This window comes from Staurois parvus, unplaced genomic scaffold, assembly GCF_062004578.1.
Source record: "Staurois parvus isolate SC_StPar_1 unplaced genomic scaffold, SC_StPar_1.0 ptg000133l, whole genome shotgun sequence".
In the NCBI taxonomy this organism is placed as follows: Eukaryota; Metazoa; Chordata; class Amphibia; order Anura; family Ranidae; genus Staurois; species Staurois parvus.
In genome coordinates, this window is record NW_028317929.1 from 7,171,460 (window position 1) to 7,187,087 (window position 15,628).

Here is a 15,628-nt window from a genome sequence, read left to right on the forward strand (position 1 = left end):
GACTTTGATAAGCTCCCCACAAGCAGACCCCCACAACCACTGGGCCAGGGTTGTGGGAAATGATGCCTGCAAAAACCAGTCTGCCCATTCTCCTCTGACCTCTGACATCAACAAGGCATTTTCTTTCACACAACTGCCGCTCACTAGATATTTTCTCTTATTCTGACCTTTCTCTGTAAAGCCTAGAGATGGTTGTGCGTGAAAATCCCAGTAGATCAAAAGTTTTTTAAATACTCCAACCAGCCCATCTGGCACCAACGACCATGCCATGTTAAATCCCCTATCTTCCCCATTCTGATGCTCAGATTGAACTTCGGCGACTTTGTCTTCACCTTATCTAGATACCTACATGCACTGAGTTGCTGCCATGTGATTGGCTGATTAGCAATTTGTGTTACCAACCAATTGGACAGGTGTACCTAATAAATTGCTTGGTGAGTGCTGCTGAGCAAATACTATGTAGCATAAAAAATTGCAACACCCATTATTTTATTCTCTGGGGCCTCTGCTTAAAAAATCTATAACTTTTGGGGGTTCTAAGTAGTTTTCTAACAAAAAATGATGATTTATACATGTATGTGAGAAGTATCATAATGGACCCGGTAGGCAAGCAGTCAAAATTACTGCTCCCTGCCAAATGAAATTGTTAACATTTGTTTTGGCTTGATACATGTTCACCGGGGTACTGCCCAGCCACCCATGCCATTTGTTTAACAATCCCTTGCCTATTAGCCAAGAAAATTGACATTACTGTTTTTTTAAACATTTGGCTACCATTGACTTCAATGGGGTTCAGGTTTGGTATCTAAACTTTACTCATGTTTAGGGATGAGCTGATTGTTCAGTCCGAACATAAGTTCAGACTGAGCACATGCTGTTCGGATGTCCATCCTAGCACCAAACATTTAGGCTAATCACCCTTGCCAGCTTCCCATTGTCAAAGGTTGATTGCCTCCGCCTTGTCCTTACCAGCCACTGACATCCACAGGCCTATTCAATTACATGGCTGAGAATCCATGGCCACGTAAGCAGAGGCAGTGATAGAGGGTGACATAATTTTTAAATATGGCCAAATAGCTGTATTTGGGCAATGATGTCACCACTATCCCCACTCTTTCCATTATAGTGCCGATTAACAGGGAGCTGTAATTCAACAGCTGGTTTTGTTTGCTTTCATAATTTATTTTGTTTTATGCTGGGCATCAAGCATCGTGGTGCACGCTCCCCCCTCTGAAAGTTCATGTACGTGTAAAGGCAGGCGTCCCAATACTTTTGGCAATATAGTGTATATAGCTATAAAGTCAGGATCGAAAAAAGACAAGTCCATCTAGTTAAACCAACAGAAAAAATAACCATACAGAAAGCCTTCATAACATGACACAACCGGTGACAGATCTTGCTTCTGCATGGGGGCGGTCCAGGAGGATGTCATATGATGTCCACCCGGATCAACAAAAGTCCTGCCCAGCCATCATTTAATATAGGCCGGGCAGGAAAGGGTTAATCTCTTACAAAAAAATAATAAATGCACATCTTTTTGCAAAATTTTTTTTTTACACTGCATCCTGTAAGGCACTGCACCCGCGATCAGCAGATCACCAGTTCAATGCGTAGACACTGTAGGCAATTACTAATTAGAAGGAAGAATCAATGGTCTATGAGAACCCTCACCAGCACCTTTGCAGTTCATTGAGAACTATAAGTTGTCTGCTGCAGAGGGTGATAGTAGATGTAATTCATTCAGTCACAGAACTCTGGGAATGAATGATTCAGCTGTGTGGGCAGAGCCCCACAAAGCCGCACTGTTTTTAAATTCTGAAAACGGGTGCGAGGAGAAGATCCATTGCCTGCTGACATGGGGAAGGGGGATCAGGGGAGAGAGGAGGCAGGAGCTGGAACATGTTACATGTTCCAAAGGTTAACTTATTCTATAATTTTCTGGTAAATTACATTTTATTAGCATCTTTAAAAAAAAAAGGCACACAGACTCCTTGAAAGGCCCCCAAAATTACGTAAGGGTCTGCTATGTATTTTGAAGAGCCTTTATCAGGGTCGGTGTGCCTTTTTTTAAAGACATCAGCAAGGAGATGTAAATTGATGGCAATTTAAAACACTTTTTTTCTGTTGTGTATATCAGTGCTTTAAAAAATCTCTGCCTTGGACTGAATATTATTTTTTTTTACATTTGTTTGCATTGGTACATGTTCCCCAGGGTAGTAGTGCCCACCCCAGATGGTATTGTTTTACAACCCTTTGTGTGTTAGCCTAGAAAATGGCATTCTGATTCATTTTAATCGATTTTAAGTTTGCCAACCCAAACCCAGAGCAGTTTGCCTCATTCCTCAAGCTCTTAGGCTCCTTTCACATGGGTGGACCAATTGGGTCTGCCTGTCAGTTTTTCAGGTGGACCCAATTGGACCATCCATTGTTCTCTATGGGGAAGCAGATATAAATGGACATGTGTCTGTTTATGCCCACCTGCATCAGATCCAATCTGTTAGACCAGCCTTTTTCAACCAGGGTGCTCAGGCACCCTGGGGTGCCTTGAAGTTTCTTCATGGGTACCTAGGCAAAATGCCTAAAAATTGCCCAAATATTTTATACAAGCCAGCAGGTGGATCAAGCCTGCCTTTTAGTTACACAAAGTCATAGGTTTTTATTGTGCACCATTACAACCTTCTAGCTGTTGGCGTCCTTACAACCAAACAAATCATCAGTTGATATGGAAGATGTTGGTTGCCTACATGGCATCCTTGTTTGACCTTTTCCTGCCCCTCTGTGTCAGTAATGGGGTCAAATTAGCTGAGTGATAGAGAGAAACTGAGGGAGAAACATTGGAATACTATTCAGTATCAGTGTGCAAAAGTGTATTTGCTTTGGAAGAACAAAATCCCCTCTAACATTGGGTGTAATACATATGTGGGTGTTGCTGCATTAGGTAAAACTATTAGAATAGTTTTTTACATTTTAGAATGGGTTGCCTTGAGTCCATAATTTTAAAGGGTGCCTCAATGTTGTTCATAACTTTAAAGAATGGCTTGACTGGAACATTTGAGAAACACTGCGCTAGACTGATGAGGAACTGATCCAACATCCATCTGTTTTTTGTGAATCGTATGACAGTCGGATGTAAATGGACAGGCATTCCATTTACATCCGACCACCCATGGAGAACATCAGGCTGTGTCCTTGTCTGCTCTGCACAAGCGAAGCGAACATGGACCTATCATCCGCCTGCTCAGTGGGGATCAACGGACCGTTCCCCATCTGAGTAGGTGGACTCCAGAAAGTGTCCTAATACAGCCATGACCAAAAGTTTTGAGAGTGACACAAATAATAATTTTCACAAAGTCTGTTGTGTCAGTTTTTATGATTGCAATTAATTGCAATTCATCTGATCACTCCTCATAACATTCTGGAGTATATGTAAATTGCCAAGTCCCTCTTTGATATGAAAATTAACTTAATCCCCCCAAAAAATGTCCACTGCATTTCAGCCCTGCTACAAAAGGACCAGCTGACATCATGTCAGTGATTCTCTCGTTGACACAGGTGTCAGTGTTGATGAAGACAAGGCTGGAGATCACTCTGTCATGCTGATTGAGTTAAAATAACAGACTGGAAGCTTTAAAAGGAGGGTGGTGCTGAAAATCATTGTTCTTCCTCTGTTAACCATGGTTACCTGCAAGGAAACACATGCAGTCATCATTGCTTTGCACAAATAGGGATTCACAGGCAAGGATATTGCTGCTAAGATTGCACCTAAATTAGCCATTTATCAGATCATCAAGAACTTCAAGGAGAGAGGTTCAATTGTTGTGAAAAAGGCTTCAGGGAACCCAAGAAAGTCCAGGACCATCTTCTAAAACTGATTCAGCTGCGGGATCGAGGCACCACCAGTGTAGAGCTTGCTCAGGAATGGTAGCAGGCAAGTGTGAGTGCATCTGCACGCAGAGTGAGGTGAAGAATTTTGGAAGATGGCCTGGGCAGCAAAGAAGCCACTTCTCTCCAGGAAAAACATCAGGGACAGACTGGTATTCTGCAAAGGTACAGGGATTGGACTGCTAAGAACTGGGGTAAAGTCATTTTCTCTGATGAATTCCCTTTCTGATTGTTTGGGGCATCCGGAAAAAAACTTCTCCAGAGAAGAAAAGGTTAGCGCTACCATCAGTCCAGTGTTATGCCAACAGTAAAGCATCCTGAGACAATTCATGAGTGGGGTTGCTACTCAGCCAAGGGAGAGGACTCACTCACAATTTTGTCTAAGAACAAAGCCATGAATAAAGAATGGTGCAAAAACATCCTCCAACAGCAACTTCTCCCAACCATCCAAGAACAGTTTGGTGATGAACAATGCCTTTTCCAGCATGATGGAGCACCTTGCCATGAGGCAAAAGTGATAACTAAGTGGCTTGGGGAACAAAACATCAAAATGTTGTGTCCAATGCCAGGAAACTCCCCAGACCTTAATCCCACTGATAACTTGTGGTCAAATCCTCAAGAGGTGGGTGAACAAAAAAACCCCCACAAATTTTGACAAACTCCAAACATTGATCATGCAAGAATAGGCTGCCATCAGTCAGGATGTGGCCCATAAGTTGATCGACAGCATGCCCAGGCAATTATTATTATTATTATTCAGGATATATATAGCGCCAACAGTTTGCTCAGAGCTTTACAATATAACTAGATTGTAAGCTCGAAAGAGCAGGGCCCTCAATCCCCTCATGTTTTGCATTGTATTGGTATTGTTCTGTCACATGTTCTGTCCCCCTTTGTAATGTACAGCGCTGAGCGAACTATTGGCGCTTTATAAATACTGTATAATAATAATAACGGGAGACAATACAGCAACAATACAGTTCAATACAAGAGGGATAGAAGGGCCCTGCTCCTTGGAGCTTACAATCTAAGAGTATTATTATATAGGATTTATATAGCACCAACAGTTTGCTCAGTTCTTTACAATATAACAGGAGACAATACAGCAACAATACAGTTCAATACAAGAGGGATAGAAGGGCCCTGCTCCTTGGAGCTTACAATCTAAGAGTATTATTATACAGGATTTATATAGCACCAACAGTTTGCTCAGTTCTTTACAATATAACAGGAGACAATACAGCAACAATACAGTTCAATACAAGAGGGTTAGGAGGGTCCTGCTCCTTGGAGCTTACAGTCTAGGCAATTGCAGAGGTCTTGAAAGAGAAGGGTCAACACTGCAAATACTGACTCTTTGCATAAACCTCATGTAATTATCAATAAAAGCCTTTGACACTTATGAAATGCTTGTAATTATACTTCAGTATACCATAGTAACATCTGACAAAAAAGATCTAAAAACACTGAAGCAACAGACTTTGTGAAAATGAATACTTGCGTCATTCTCCAAACGTTTGGCCATGGCTGTATTTGCGATTTTAATGCGTATAAACATTATGTTTATTCTATGACAGATACACATGAGTAGTGATTGTTAGTTACCATTACAAATGAATAGATAATGTGAGGTATCTTTGTGTACATTGTGCCAATAAATATCTAGTTATTCATCCAGATAAGTTATAGCAAAGTCCTAAATTAATAAGATGGTAATTCCACTTGTAATAAGAGGCGTCGTGGGTGCTCTGGCTGTCAATCACAGTGAATGTAGGAGGCGGTCCCCAGTGGCTTTTACAGTCCCCACTGGTGTTCTCCCAGCCTCATTCGCAGCCCCTGGCAGTCTCAGCGGACCGGTCCCTTCACTTGATCGGGAGATGGAGCAGCTCCAAGGCAATGTCAGCACCACGAACAGCTCCTTCCCCAAGCAGACGCTGTACGCCGGAGGCTTCCTACCTCTGGATGCTGATGACTGGACTTTAGTCATTCCCATCCTTCTGATAGTAATCTGTTTATTGGGACTAGTAGGGAATGTGTGTGTGATCGCAGTTCTTCTTCACAATGCCAGAAAATCCAAACCCTCCTTGATCCACTCTCTGATCCTGAATGTCAACCTCTCCGACCTGCTCCTGCTGATGTTCTCGGTGCCCTTTAGAGCCGCGGCTTATTCTAGGTCCAGCTTAAACTTGGGTTGGTTTGTGTGTAAGACGGCAGATTGGTTTACACACACCTGTATGTCTTCCAAAAGTCTCACCATCGCTATAGCAGCAAGAGCCTGCTTCATGTACGCCAGCAATCCTGCCAAACAGGTCAACATAGGACATGTCACCATCTTTGCGGTGCTGATGTGTATCTGGCTGGTAGCTGCGGTGCTGCCCCTGCCCGAATGGTTCTTCACCGATGCCAGACAAATCAAGAGCTCCTTCATCTGTCTCATGGACATACCAGCACAGGCACAAGAGATAATGGCCATCTTCGTGAAACTTTACCCAATCTTTGTCTACTGTATCCCATTTACCCTTGCCTTCTTTAATTTTTGGAGAGCCTATAAGCAGTGCCAACACAGGGGGACTAAAACTCAAAATCTTAGAAACCAGATAAGATCCAGAAGGCTCACCTTGATGTTACTGAATGTCACCATCACCTTTTCCATCCTATGGCTTCCAGAATGGGTTTCCTGGCTTTGGATTTGGCACAAGCCAGCCAATGGTCCATCACCACCCCAAGCCTTTGTGACTTTGGCCCAGATCCTCATGTTCTCTACCTCTTGTGTAAATCCTCTGATCTTTTTGGTCATGTCAGAAGACTTTAAGGAAGGCTTCAAGGATGTTTGGAAACGTCTGACTTCCAAAAAATCTTTAAATGACCATGATGTTCAGGATCAAGGGGCATTGAATTCTGAGGGCATAGCAGACTCCACTCTTCCAGATGCTGAATCTTCTGAGCAACCTGCGACTATTGGCCAAGTAGAACAGTCAAACTCTCAGCAAAATTTTGGAAGCCAAGACAGCAAGGAAAACCCAGTCTTTCCAGATGTGGAGCAGTTTTGGCATGAACGAGAATCAGATCCAGCTGAACAAAGCAATGACCCGATCCCATGGGAGCATCAGGAACAAGGAACAGAGGTGCCCAAGTCCAGCACAAAACTTTAAGAATATTGACTTGACTGATTGACCAGCTCCAAGTCCATCAGGACTTGTACATCTCAACTGCATCCTACAGTAATTTACAGTGCCATTTATTTGTAAATTAGTTTAAAGGTACAGCCAATGTTTTTTTTTTTCTGACTTGGATAGTGTGTGAAAGGATTAGAGCCTCTGTCAGGTTTTATTGCCTCCCAGTCCTGGTAAACCGTTGTCATTGGGACAAAATGTATGATAGATCCTAAATATCATGGCTTTCTAAGGAACAGAATAAGAGGTAAATCTGTTCTTGCCACAGCTGTTTTCTCAACACTTTAGGGATGTTTTTTTCACTTTTCTGTTGTTTCATTAGAAGGGAAATCTCCATAAAGCGACACAAAAAACCTGGTGGGGATTGAAAGCATTCCTAATATTTTTATATTGTTATAAAACAAAAAAGTTTTTATTTCAGATACATGTTATCACTGATGTGCTCAAGCACTCATGGAAAAAGGCATCTCAGTTGTGGGGGACACATAGGATTTATTTCTGAAGTGAACAAATTGACAACAAATGTAAGTCAGACAGAGCACCAAACTGAGGAGGAAAAGTAATGTCAGGAAGTCTAAGCAATTGCACCCCCCCCCCTTTCTCTTGCTGTACCTACCTCTAGGATTACAAAGCAGCAGCAGCAACAGTATAGCGGTTCGGGATTTGAAAGTCCTGCACTTTTCCATGCAGTGCTTCTAGGATGGACCAGGTTTCACTGTGACAGTGCTGACCAAGCAGAATTGATCGCACCCATCCTGAAGGTGCTGCACAGAGAAGAGGAGAAGAGTGAGGATTTCATATCCCCAGACCACTGGACTGGCTGAGGCTGTGGTAAAAAATCCTGGAGGTAAGTACAGCAGAGATCCAGGGGTTGGGGAGGGTATACAGTTATTTTTTTTCCTGTAAAGGTAAACTAAAACTATTAGTTACAATTTGTCATTCAGCAATGTGAAAACCATTCTCTGTACTCTTTGTTGATTAAAAAGTATAGAAAGGGTCCAGTTTAACCCACAGTAAAAAATACTTTACGTATATTTCACAACAGGAAAATGTGTGAACAATACAGAAGATGTATAGGTCATGCAGCAGAATGTTCATTATTCAAGTGTTAAACACATAAATCCTGATCATAACATACACATACACACAATTTCCTTGTGGGTATGTAGTGTGTGTGTGAATATATATATATATATATTCACACACACTACATATCCACAAGGAAATTGTTTGCTTTCAACATATTTGAATAAAAACACAGATCTTTATTCAAACACATACAGGTGATATACTTAAATTAAAATACAAGAACAATTTGCCTTTACAATAATTTATTAAACAACAATAGAATTAGATATAATTGTTTACTTTTATTAAAAAAAAGTTATAAAAGTATACTCTTGGATCAGAGTATTGCCCTTTGGCATAAATGACTCATTGTAGACATTTTGTATAACTGATCAATAACATCTCTAACATCAACATCCAAATAGTTGACCAAAATTCTATAATTTGCAAGAAGTTTGTGCATGAACTGTCAGATTCAAAATCCTCCTGCTAAATTTTAAAAGGATAGGAACCAAATCAGTGATTTGAGTTGGCAATTCTTTAACATTCTACTCCTTTTCTTGATCTATTCTTTCATCAATTTGTTAGTATGCTTTGGATCATTAGCATGTTGAAAAAAACATTCCAGTTGAAGTGCAACTTGTACAAAAATGTCCTCATATTTTTATCAAGCACACTTGATAGCAGAATGTAGAATACAGAATGTATAGTTGACTACAATACTGTAGGCAGCCCAGGCCCTGAAGCAGCAAAATATTCCCAAACAACATTTTCAACACCATTCTTTCATTCCACCAACCAGATTCTTTTCCTGAAAAGATGTCTTAGATTTTTGGCACATGTGTACTGTTACTGTAACGAAAAAAACTCAAAACTCTGATCAGTCCACAGCACATTGTTCCAGAAGGCCTGCAGTCTTGCTCTCATGGTCTTTTTGGACAGTAAAGGCTTTTTTACAAGCTTAAATAATTATTGGTGCAATCTTTTTATGATTGTAGATGCATGCAATTTGACTCCGAATGTTGAAAGAAAAGTTCTATCGGAGTACACCCTAAGGTGGTTATAATCATTAGCAATTAATCTGTAACATCAGATTAAAATTTCATTAATTTAAAGTGGTGCTAAATGTAGGGTGTGTTTCCTTTTTCATATGACAAATCCGCATTTTTTTTGTTTGTTTTTTTTCAGTTGTGTTATTTGTTAAAATACACTACTCAAAAAAATTGAACGAACACTTTGAAAACATATCATATCTCGATGGGGAAAAATATCATGCTGGATATCTATACTGAAATGGACTGGGTAATGTGTTAGGAACGTAAGGATGTCCCATCCTTTGATGGAAAAGAAAATTATCAACCTACTGAGGACTGAATTCAAAGACACCCTGAAAATCAAAGTGGAAAAATGATGCAGCAGGCCAGTCCATTTTGCTGAAATTTTATTGCAGCAACTGAAAATGGTACTCAGTAGTTTGTATGGCCTCCACATGCTTGTATGTATGCCTGACAACATCGGGGCATGCTCCTAATGAGACAACGGATGGTGTCCTGGGGTATTTCCTCCCAGATCTGGGCCAGGGCATCGCTGATCTGGACAATCTAAGGTGCAACCTGGTGGTGTAGGATGGACTGAAACATAATATCCAAGAATGTTCTATTGGATTTAGATCAAGCGAGCATGGGGGCCATTCACTGGTATGAATTCCTTCATCCTCCAGAAACTGCCTGCATTCTCTCACCACATGAGACAGGGCATTTTCGTGCACCAGGAGGAACCCAGGATCCACTGCACCAGTGTTGGGTCTGAAAATGGGTCCAAGGATTTCATCCCGATACCTCATGGCAGTTAGGGTGCCATTGTCTAGCCTGTAGAGGTCTGTGCGCCCCTCCATGAATATGCCTCCCCACCACCAAAACGGTCATGCTGAACAATGTTACAGGCAGCATAATGTTCTCCACAGCTTCTCCAGACCCTTTCACATCTGTCACATGTGCTCAGGGTGAACCTGCTCTCATCTGTGAAAAGCACAGGGTGCAAGTGGCAGACCGGCCAATTCTGGTGTTCAATTGCAAATGCCAATCAAGCTCTATGGTGCCGGGCAGTGATCACAGGGCCCACTAGAGGACATCGGGCCCTCAGGCCACCCACATGAAGTCTGTTTCTAATTGTTTGGTCCGAGAAATTCACACAAGTGGCCTACTGGAGGTCATTTTGTAGGGCTCTGGCAGTGCTCATCCTGTTCCTCCTTGCACAAAGAAGCAGATACTGGTCCTGCTGATGGGTTAAGGACCTTCTATGGTCCTGTCCAGCTCCTTCTGGCAATGGCACGTATTGATGTGCCATCTTGGAGGAGTTGGACTGCTTGTGAAACCTCTGTAGGGTCCAGGTATCGCCTCATGCTACTAGTATTGACATTGACCCTAGCCAAATGCAAAACTAGTGGAAAACAGTCAGAAAAGATGAGTAGGGAAACAATGTCAGTGGCCTCCACCTTTAAAACCATTCCTGTTTTGAGGCTGTCTCATTGTTGCCCATCTAGTGTACCTGTTGTTAATTTCATTAACACTAAAGCATCTGAAACTGATTAAAAACCCCCTCTGCTACTTAACTGACCAGATCAATATCCCAGGAGTTTAACTGACTTGTTACTATACTCTGATTAAAAAGTGTTCCATTAGGTTTTTTTTTCTAGCAGTTTATATCACCTTTATGTGTAGGCAATATTTGAACCAATATCTAATCTTTGCCTGTTTAAATGTTGAAAAAGTTAGGATGTACTTACATTTTCATATGAGTGTGTGTATATTAATAGAGACCATAATGTTACAGCACTCTTCTTTCATTTTAGTTATCAGTAGCAATATTGTTACAAAGTTAATATGTATTTTGCTTTGCAACAATATTGCTATTTTAAAAATAAAACAAGAGCGAGTGTTGCATCATTATTGTGCCTAATGCTATCTATTTGGGACCATGGACTGATTGTTCTCCATTGAGATGCTTAGGTGTGTGGTACACCATTTGTGGACGTATAAAATCCTTGTTTGTTTGTTTTTTTAAGTTTTGGATAGTGAATGGAAGGAGTCCAAAAACTGGCTTCCTGATTGACTGAAGGTTTAATATATTAACCAGAAGGTGCAAAATGTGCCACGGCTCATTATCTTAATATCTGCATTCATTGTGCTTTTGATATCTACAAAGAAAATTTTTGATTGAGCGGAGAGCAATGTGGACCTGTTTTTTGGACTTTATTGCATATATTTGTACCAGACAAGCACTGGAATCTGCAAATGATTCCTGCGAAGATGCATGCAGACCAGCTTTTATGCGGCAGCACAGGTCTCTTGTTTTAAGTGTGTGGAAGAAATAGAATCCCTGTTAGGTTTTCTTGTCTGTGTCTGTTTGGGACATTTACTCTCTCTGTCCTTAAATTTAAAAGTGTCCATTATCACTAAAAACAAAAAATGACAAGAAATCTAAAATGGTAGAGTCCACAGAAAAAGAGGTAAATCAATAGGGCGCCTATTCCTATGACAGCTGTGAAGAAAATTTCCCTCATTTTGTTGAGACTTCCTCTGTTGTGTCTTTGGGACAGGATGTGAAGGAAAATCTTCCCAATGGAACACAGATTGCAAAGAAAAAAAAAAAAAGTAATTTTAGTAATTTCACGTAGGGTTCCACCAGAGGTGGGTAGGGATTCATTGCAGTTGTGGACATATCTCCTGCATGTTAGTGCCAGCATAGTTACGGCACCAATTTTACTTGTCTGAACATTGGTGTGGGACCAGTAGAGCCTTTCATTTCATCTTAGGTAAGTAGCCACTGCTAGCAATGATGTTTTTAGCTGTCTTCTACCACTAATAACCAATCTGAAGGGCCCTCTCCCATTGACCATTAATGCAAGAAGGTTCTTTTTTTACTGACCACCAAGGTAAACATTGATCATCAATGTTAGGGAAGTACTACAATGCCCGCCTTTCTTTTCTGGCCATTAATATTAAGTTCACTTCATTTAATTACTGATTTTTTTTTTAAATGTACAGAGGGGCATGGCAAAAATATTATAGCTACAATGTATTTATCACGCTAATATACTGTGATTTGGAGTAACGTTTTAGCTCCCTGAAACCTGAAAACTGTTTCACAAAAAAAGGTTGAGAAACTCCGCCCTAGTCTATCCAAAACGAAAAAAATGACTATATATACCCTTTAACAGTTGAAATTGCACAGATCTTTAAAGGAATAAGTATGCAAATAATGAGTGTGAGAAGAGCAAACCTTTTTTAGGGTCTGTGACTTTGAAAAGGATTGAAGCATGAGAGTCAAGCAACTAGCATCTTTAGAAGGGGGAAAGGGGTCAAGCAATGGCAGCCTTAATACTTGTTCAGAGGTTTCCTATTTCTTTTTCTAAGGTAAAACTTGCTGTGCCAGTCAAGCTGTAACACAGAAACCAGACTTCAACTTTAAATGTAAATAAAGGCAATTTTTATTTAGTTCTGGATAGAGTGGAGATGGATTTAAATAGCGTTTTTTATTGCAGTCTGTGCCCTCATTAGGGGGATTCACCCTCTCTATATGTCCTGTTTACCATTATAATGAAAAGTGAAAGAAAAACAAAAACCCAAATTGTATCCCCAGAAAAGTTAGATGGTAAATTTTCCAATGGGGACACCAGTTCTGGTGACCTAGAGGTGCAATTGATTCCCTTAATTTGCAGGGATTTCTTATTGCTTCCTGTTTAAGCTATAGAACAAGAAGAGAAGATAAATCTCCCCAGTTTAACACAGATGACAATTAAAAAACCGACAGAGGTTATAACCCCTTCCTTACTCTATCCAAAAATGAAAATAAGTTTTGCCTATAGTTCTACTTTAAACACTGAACATTGACTTTTCTGGACATAACCCTGACATATGATAAAACCTAATAAAGCAGACATTGTACAAGTTTGAATAGATTTTTATGTGTGACCAAATTAGTTGATCAGACCTGTATAAAGTGATGGTTGGTGCTGTGCTGCATTTGCCCAATATATATTCTGAATAAAGCATATGTGAATTGTATTATTCTCTGTTTCTGTACTTTTCTAATTCACTCCAAAGGGCGATTTTATTAAATAATTCAGTGTAGAATGTTATCTTGTTTCCTTGAAGATTGTGCACAGTAACATTATTCAGAACAAGCAGCTATACATTCTTATCTTTCATAAGGCTTCCTGTCAATCTTGTCATCACTGTATACCTGGCTTTGATTGGCAAAGACAGGTTATTTTTAGAATTTGTGATTCATTTTGGAAGTTTTTTGCAGGGAAAAAAGTGGAAACATAATTAAAATGTCTCAAAGCATGAAATACTGTATTGCACATGAAGACCAAAGTAAAAGAGTAGCCCAGTTTTCATAATCTGATCCTCGAAGCAAAATACAGGTGTTTCTGACATCATATCCAGATTATACCAATGGGTATCTCTTGAGATAAATCAGTCATAAAGAAATTAACATTTTAAATATGTTACTTACCTAGGCATTTTACTGAACCAATGCCTTCCACACTTTGAGAAACTGACCCAGGACAAGTATGCATATCAGGAAAATCTGCATAATTGTCTTGGGTCAGAAACTTCAACTATTGAATCGATCTGCACAACAAGCAATAGTAAAAACAAGTTTAATTCACTAAGCAGTTGTAAAAGATGCAAAGAGTCTGTCACCTAAAAATAAAAAGTGTAGTCACCTAGAGAATACCTGTAGCAGTTTTCATCGCTCCCGCAATGTGAATGCCATGCTGCTCTAAACAGGCAAAGTGTGACACTTCAGATAATTTGGGGGATTGCCCCGTCTCCCACCCGGATACAATCCTATGGAACAACGCTGACGATGAGTGGCCTTAGTGCCAATAGGAATCAATGGGAAGAAGTGCCACTATAAGGAAGCATCACAGCTTTACCCTATCAAAATTGCCTGGCATTTGGGCTAAGCAGAGGCACTGAAAGCTGCTGCAGGTAAGTGCAGGAACCTGCAGATATATTGCAGTTTACACCTGCTGGCATCTTTATAGGATTTAAGTGAGAGTTCCTTTAAATATTAATCTCCCTAGCAGTATGATTATTTCAGATTTTTGGTGCTGAACGCGGTACCATTTCTTTGCATGGAAATATGTATTTTTTTTATTGTAGGCCTGTAATTTAGGAATAACTCACTGAAATCTGTCCGAACAAGAGTCTAGTAAACATTCCGGATATGATAAAACTTGAAACACGAAATCATAAATTATAATTTAATAAATAATCATAAAAAATAACAATAATAAATTTAATTCAATAATATAAGCAAACCAAAAACACTGAAATTTGAAATATAGCGCCAAGTTCGCACATCACTGAGCAAAGTCGCAAAATCGTTTTCAGTGTCTGATGACGAATTTCCCCACGAATCATTATCACTCAATTCTGCAAGTGGTACTGATTTACTATTGCTGTTCTCTAGCTGCTCTAAAACCACTTTTGACCTAAAGGGACACTTTTTGGACGCCATGGACTTTTCTAAGTTTCCAGGCAGAAAGAATAGACAAAATGCAGGCAGGGCACAGGACAAAGCAGTAGGGACAAAATATATTTGAAATGCTTTGAAACAGCAATGTTTTACTATGTAATAATCGTTTTTAAAAAAATTACATTTTTTAAAATTTTCAAATTTGCCGCCGGTTCCGATGCCCTTACGTCCCCATGTCACAGGGATCGGAACACGGAAGCCGGATGCTGGCATCGGCCGGAGACGCTGCAGGGGACACATCGTGGGAGCGAAGGACAAGGTAAGCGCTGCAGGGAATCCCTGTGCAACGCTGCATGGTAAGCCCGAGTGTAGCTCGGGGTTACCGCTTTTGGTACTGAAATTTTACCCCGAGCTACACTCGGGAATACCGCCAGGGAGGTTAAGGCTCCATTCACACTAAGCTGAGCTTTTCAAGCTTTTTTTCAGGTGTCTTTGAGAATTGTTTTCAGCAGATTTGCAAATATTAAATCCTCATGCACACTGGACCTTTTTACAGCGGCTGATTTTTGGCTTTTGATATTTTTTCCTCTACAGCCAGTAAACGCCCCAGCATGTTATCCTATGTGTCCATGCACACATAGGCTGTAATCAGCGTTTTTTGGCAGGGGCATTTCTTGGCTGGAAAAAAAACCCAGAACTAGTGGGAACTAGTGAGTTTTTAGCTGTAAAAACGCTCTAACACTGAAAAACGCTGTAAAATGCGTCAAACCAGCATTTTGGACTTTTTTTGAGCAAAAAAAGTTTTTTTATTCTGGTAAAAAAAAAACCCACAAACATGAAAAAACACCACTAAATGCTAATGCAAAAACACTAAAAACAAAACCAAAAAAACCCCTGAAAAAAATCACGTTTTTAAAGTGATTTTACACAGCTAACGTTACCAGCATTATTAAAAAGTCCAGTGTGCAAGGAGCCTAAAGGGTGTTTTCTCAGGTGTTTTTCATTTAAGCATT

General features: G+C 40.2%; 1 protein-coding gene across 1 annotated transcript; it reads left to right on the forward strand.

The window, feature by feature from the left end:
- Positions 1 to 5,731: 5,731 nt before the first annotated feature.
- On the forward strand, positions 5,732 to 13,192 carry GPR151 (G protein-coupled receptor 151). The gene has a single exon (XM_089673012.1). It carries the CDS (start codon positions 5,760 to 5,762, stop codon positions 7,032 to 7,034), a length of 1,275 nt encoding a protein of 424 aa, XP_089529138.1. The 5' UTR covers positions 5,732 to 5,759; the 3' UTR covers positions 7,035 to 13,192.
- Positions 13,193 to 15,628: the final 2,436 nt, after the last annotated feature.

What these genes read in the sequence shown, in the direction of transcription:
- GPR151 (XM_089673012.1), top strand. Translation starts at nt 5,760, where the DNA reads ATGGAGCAGCTCCAAGGCAATGTCAGCACCACGAACAGCTCCTTCCCC.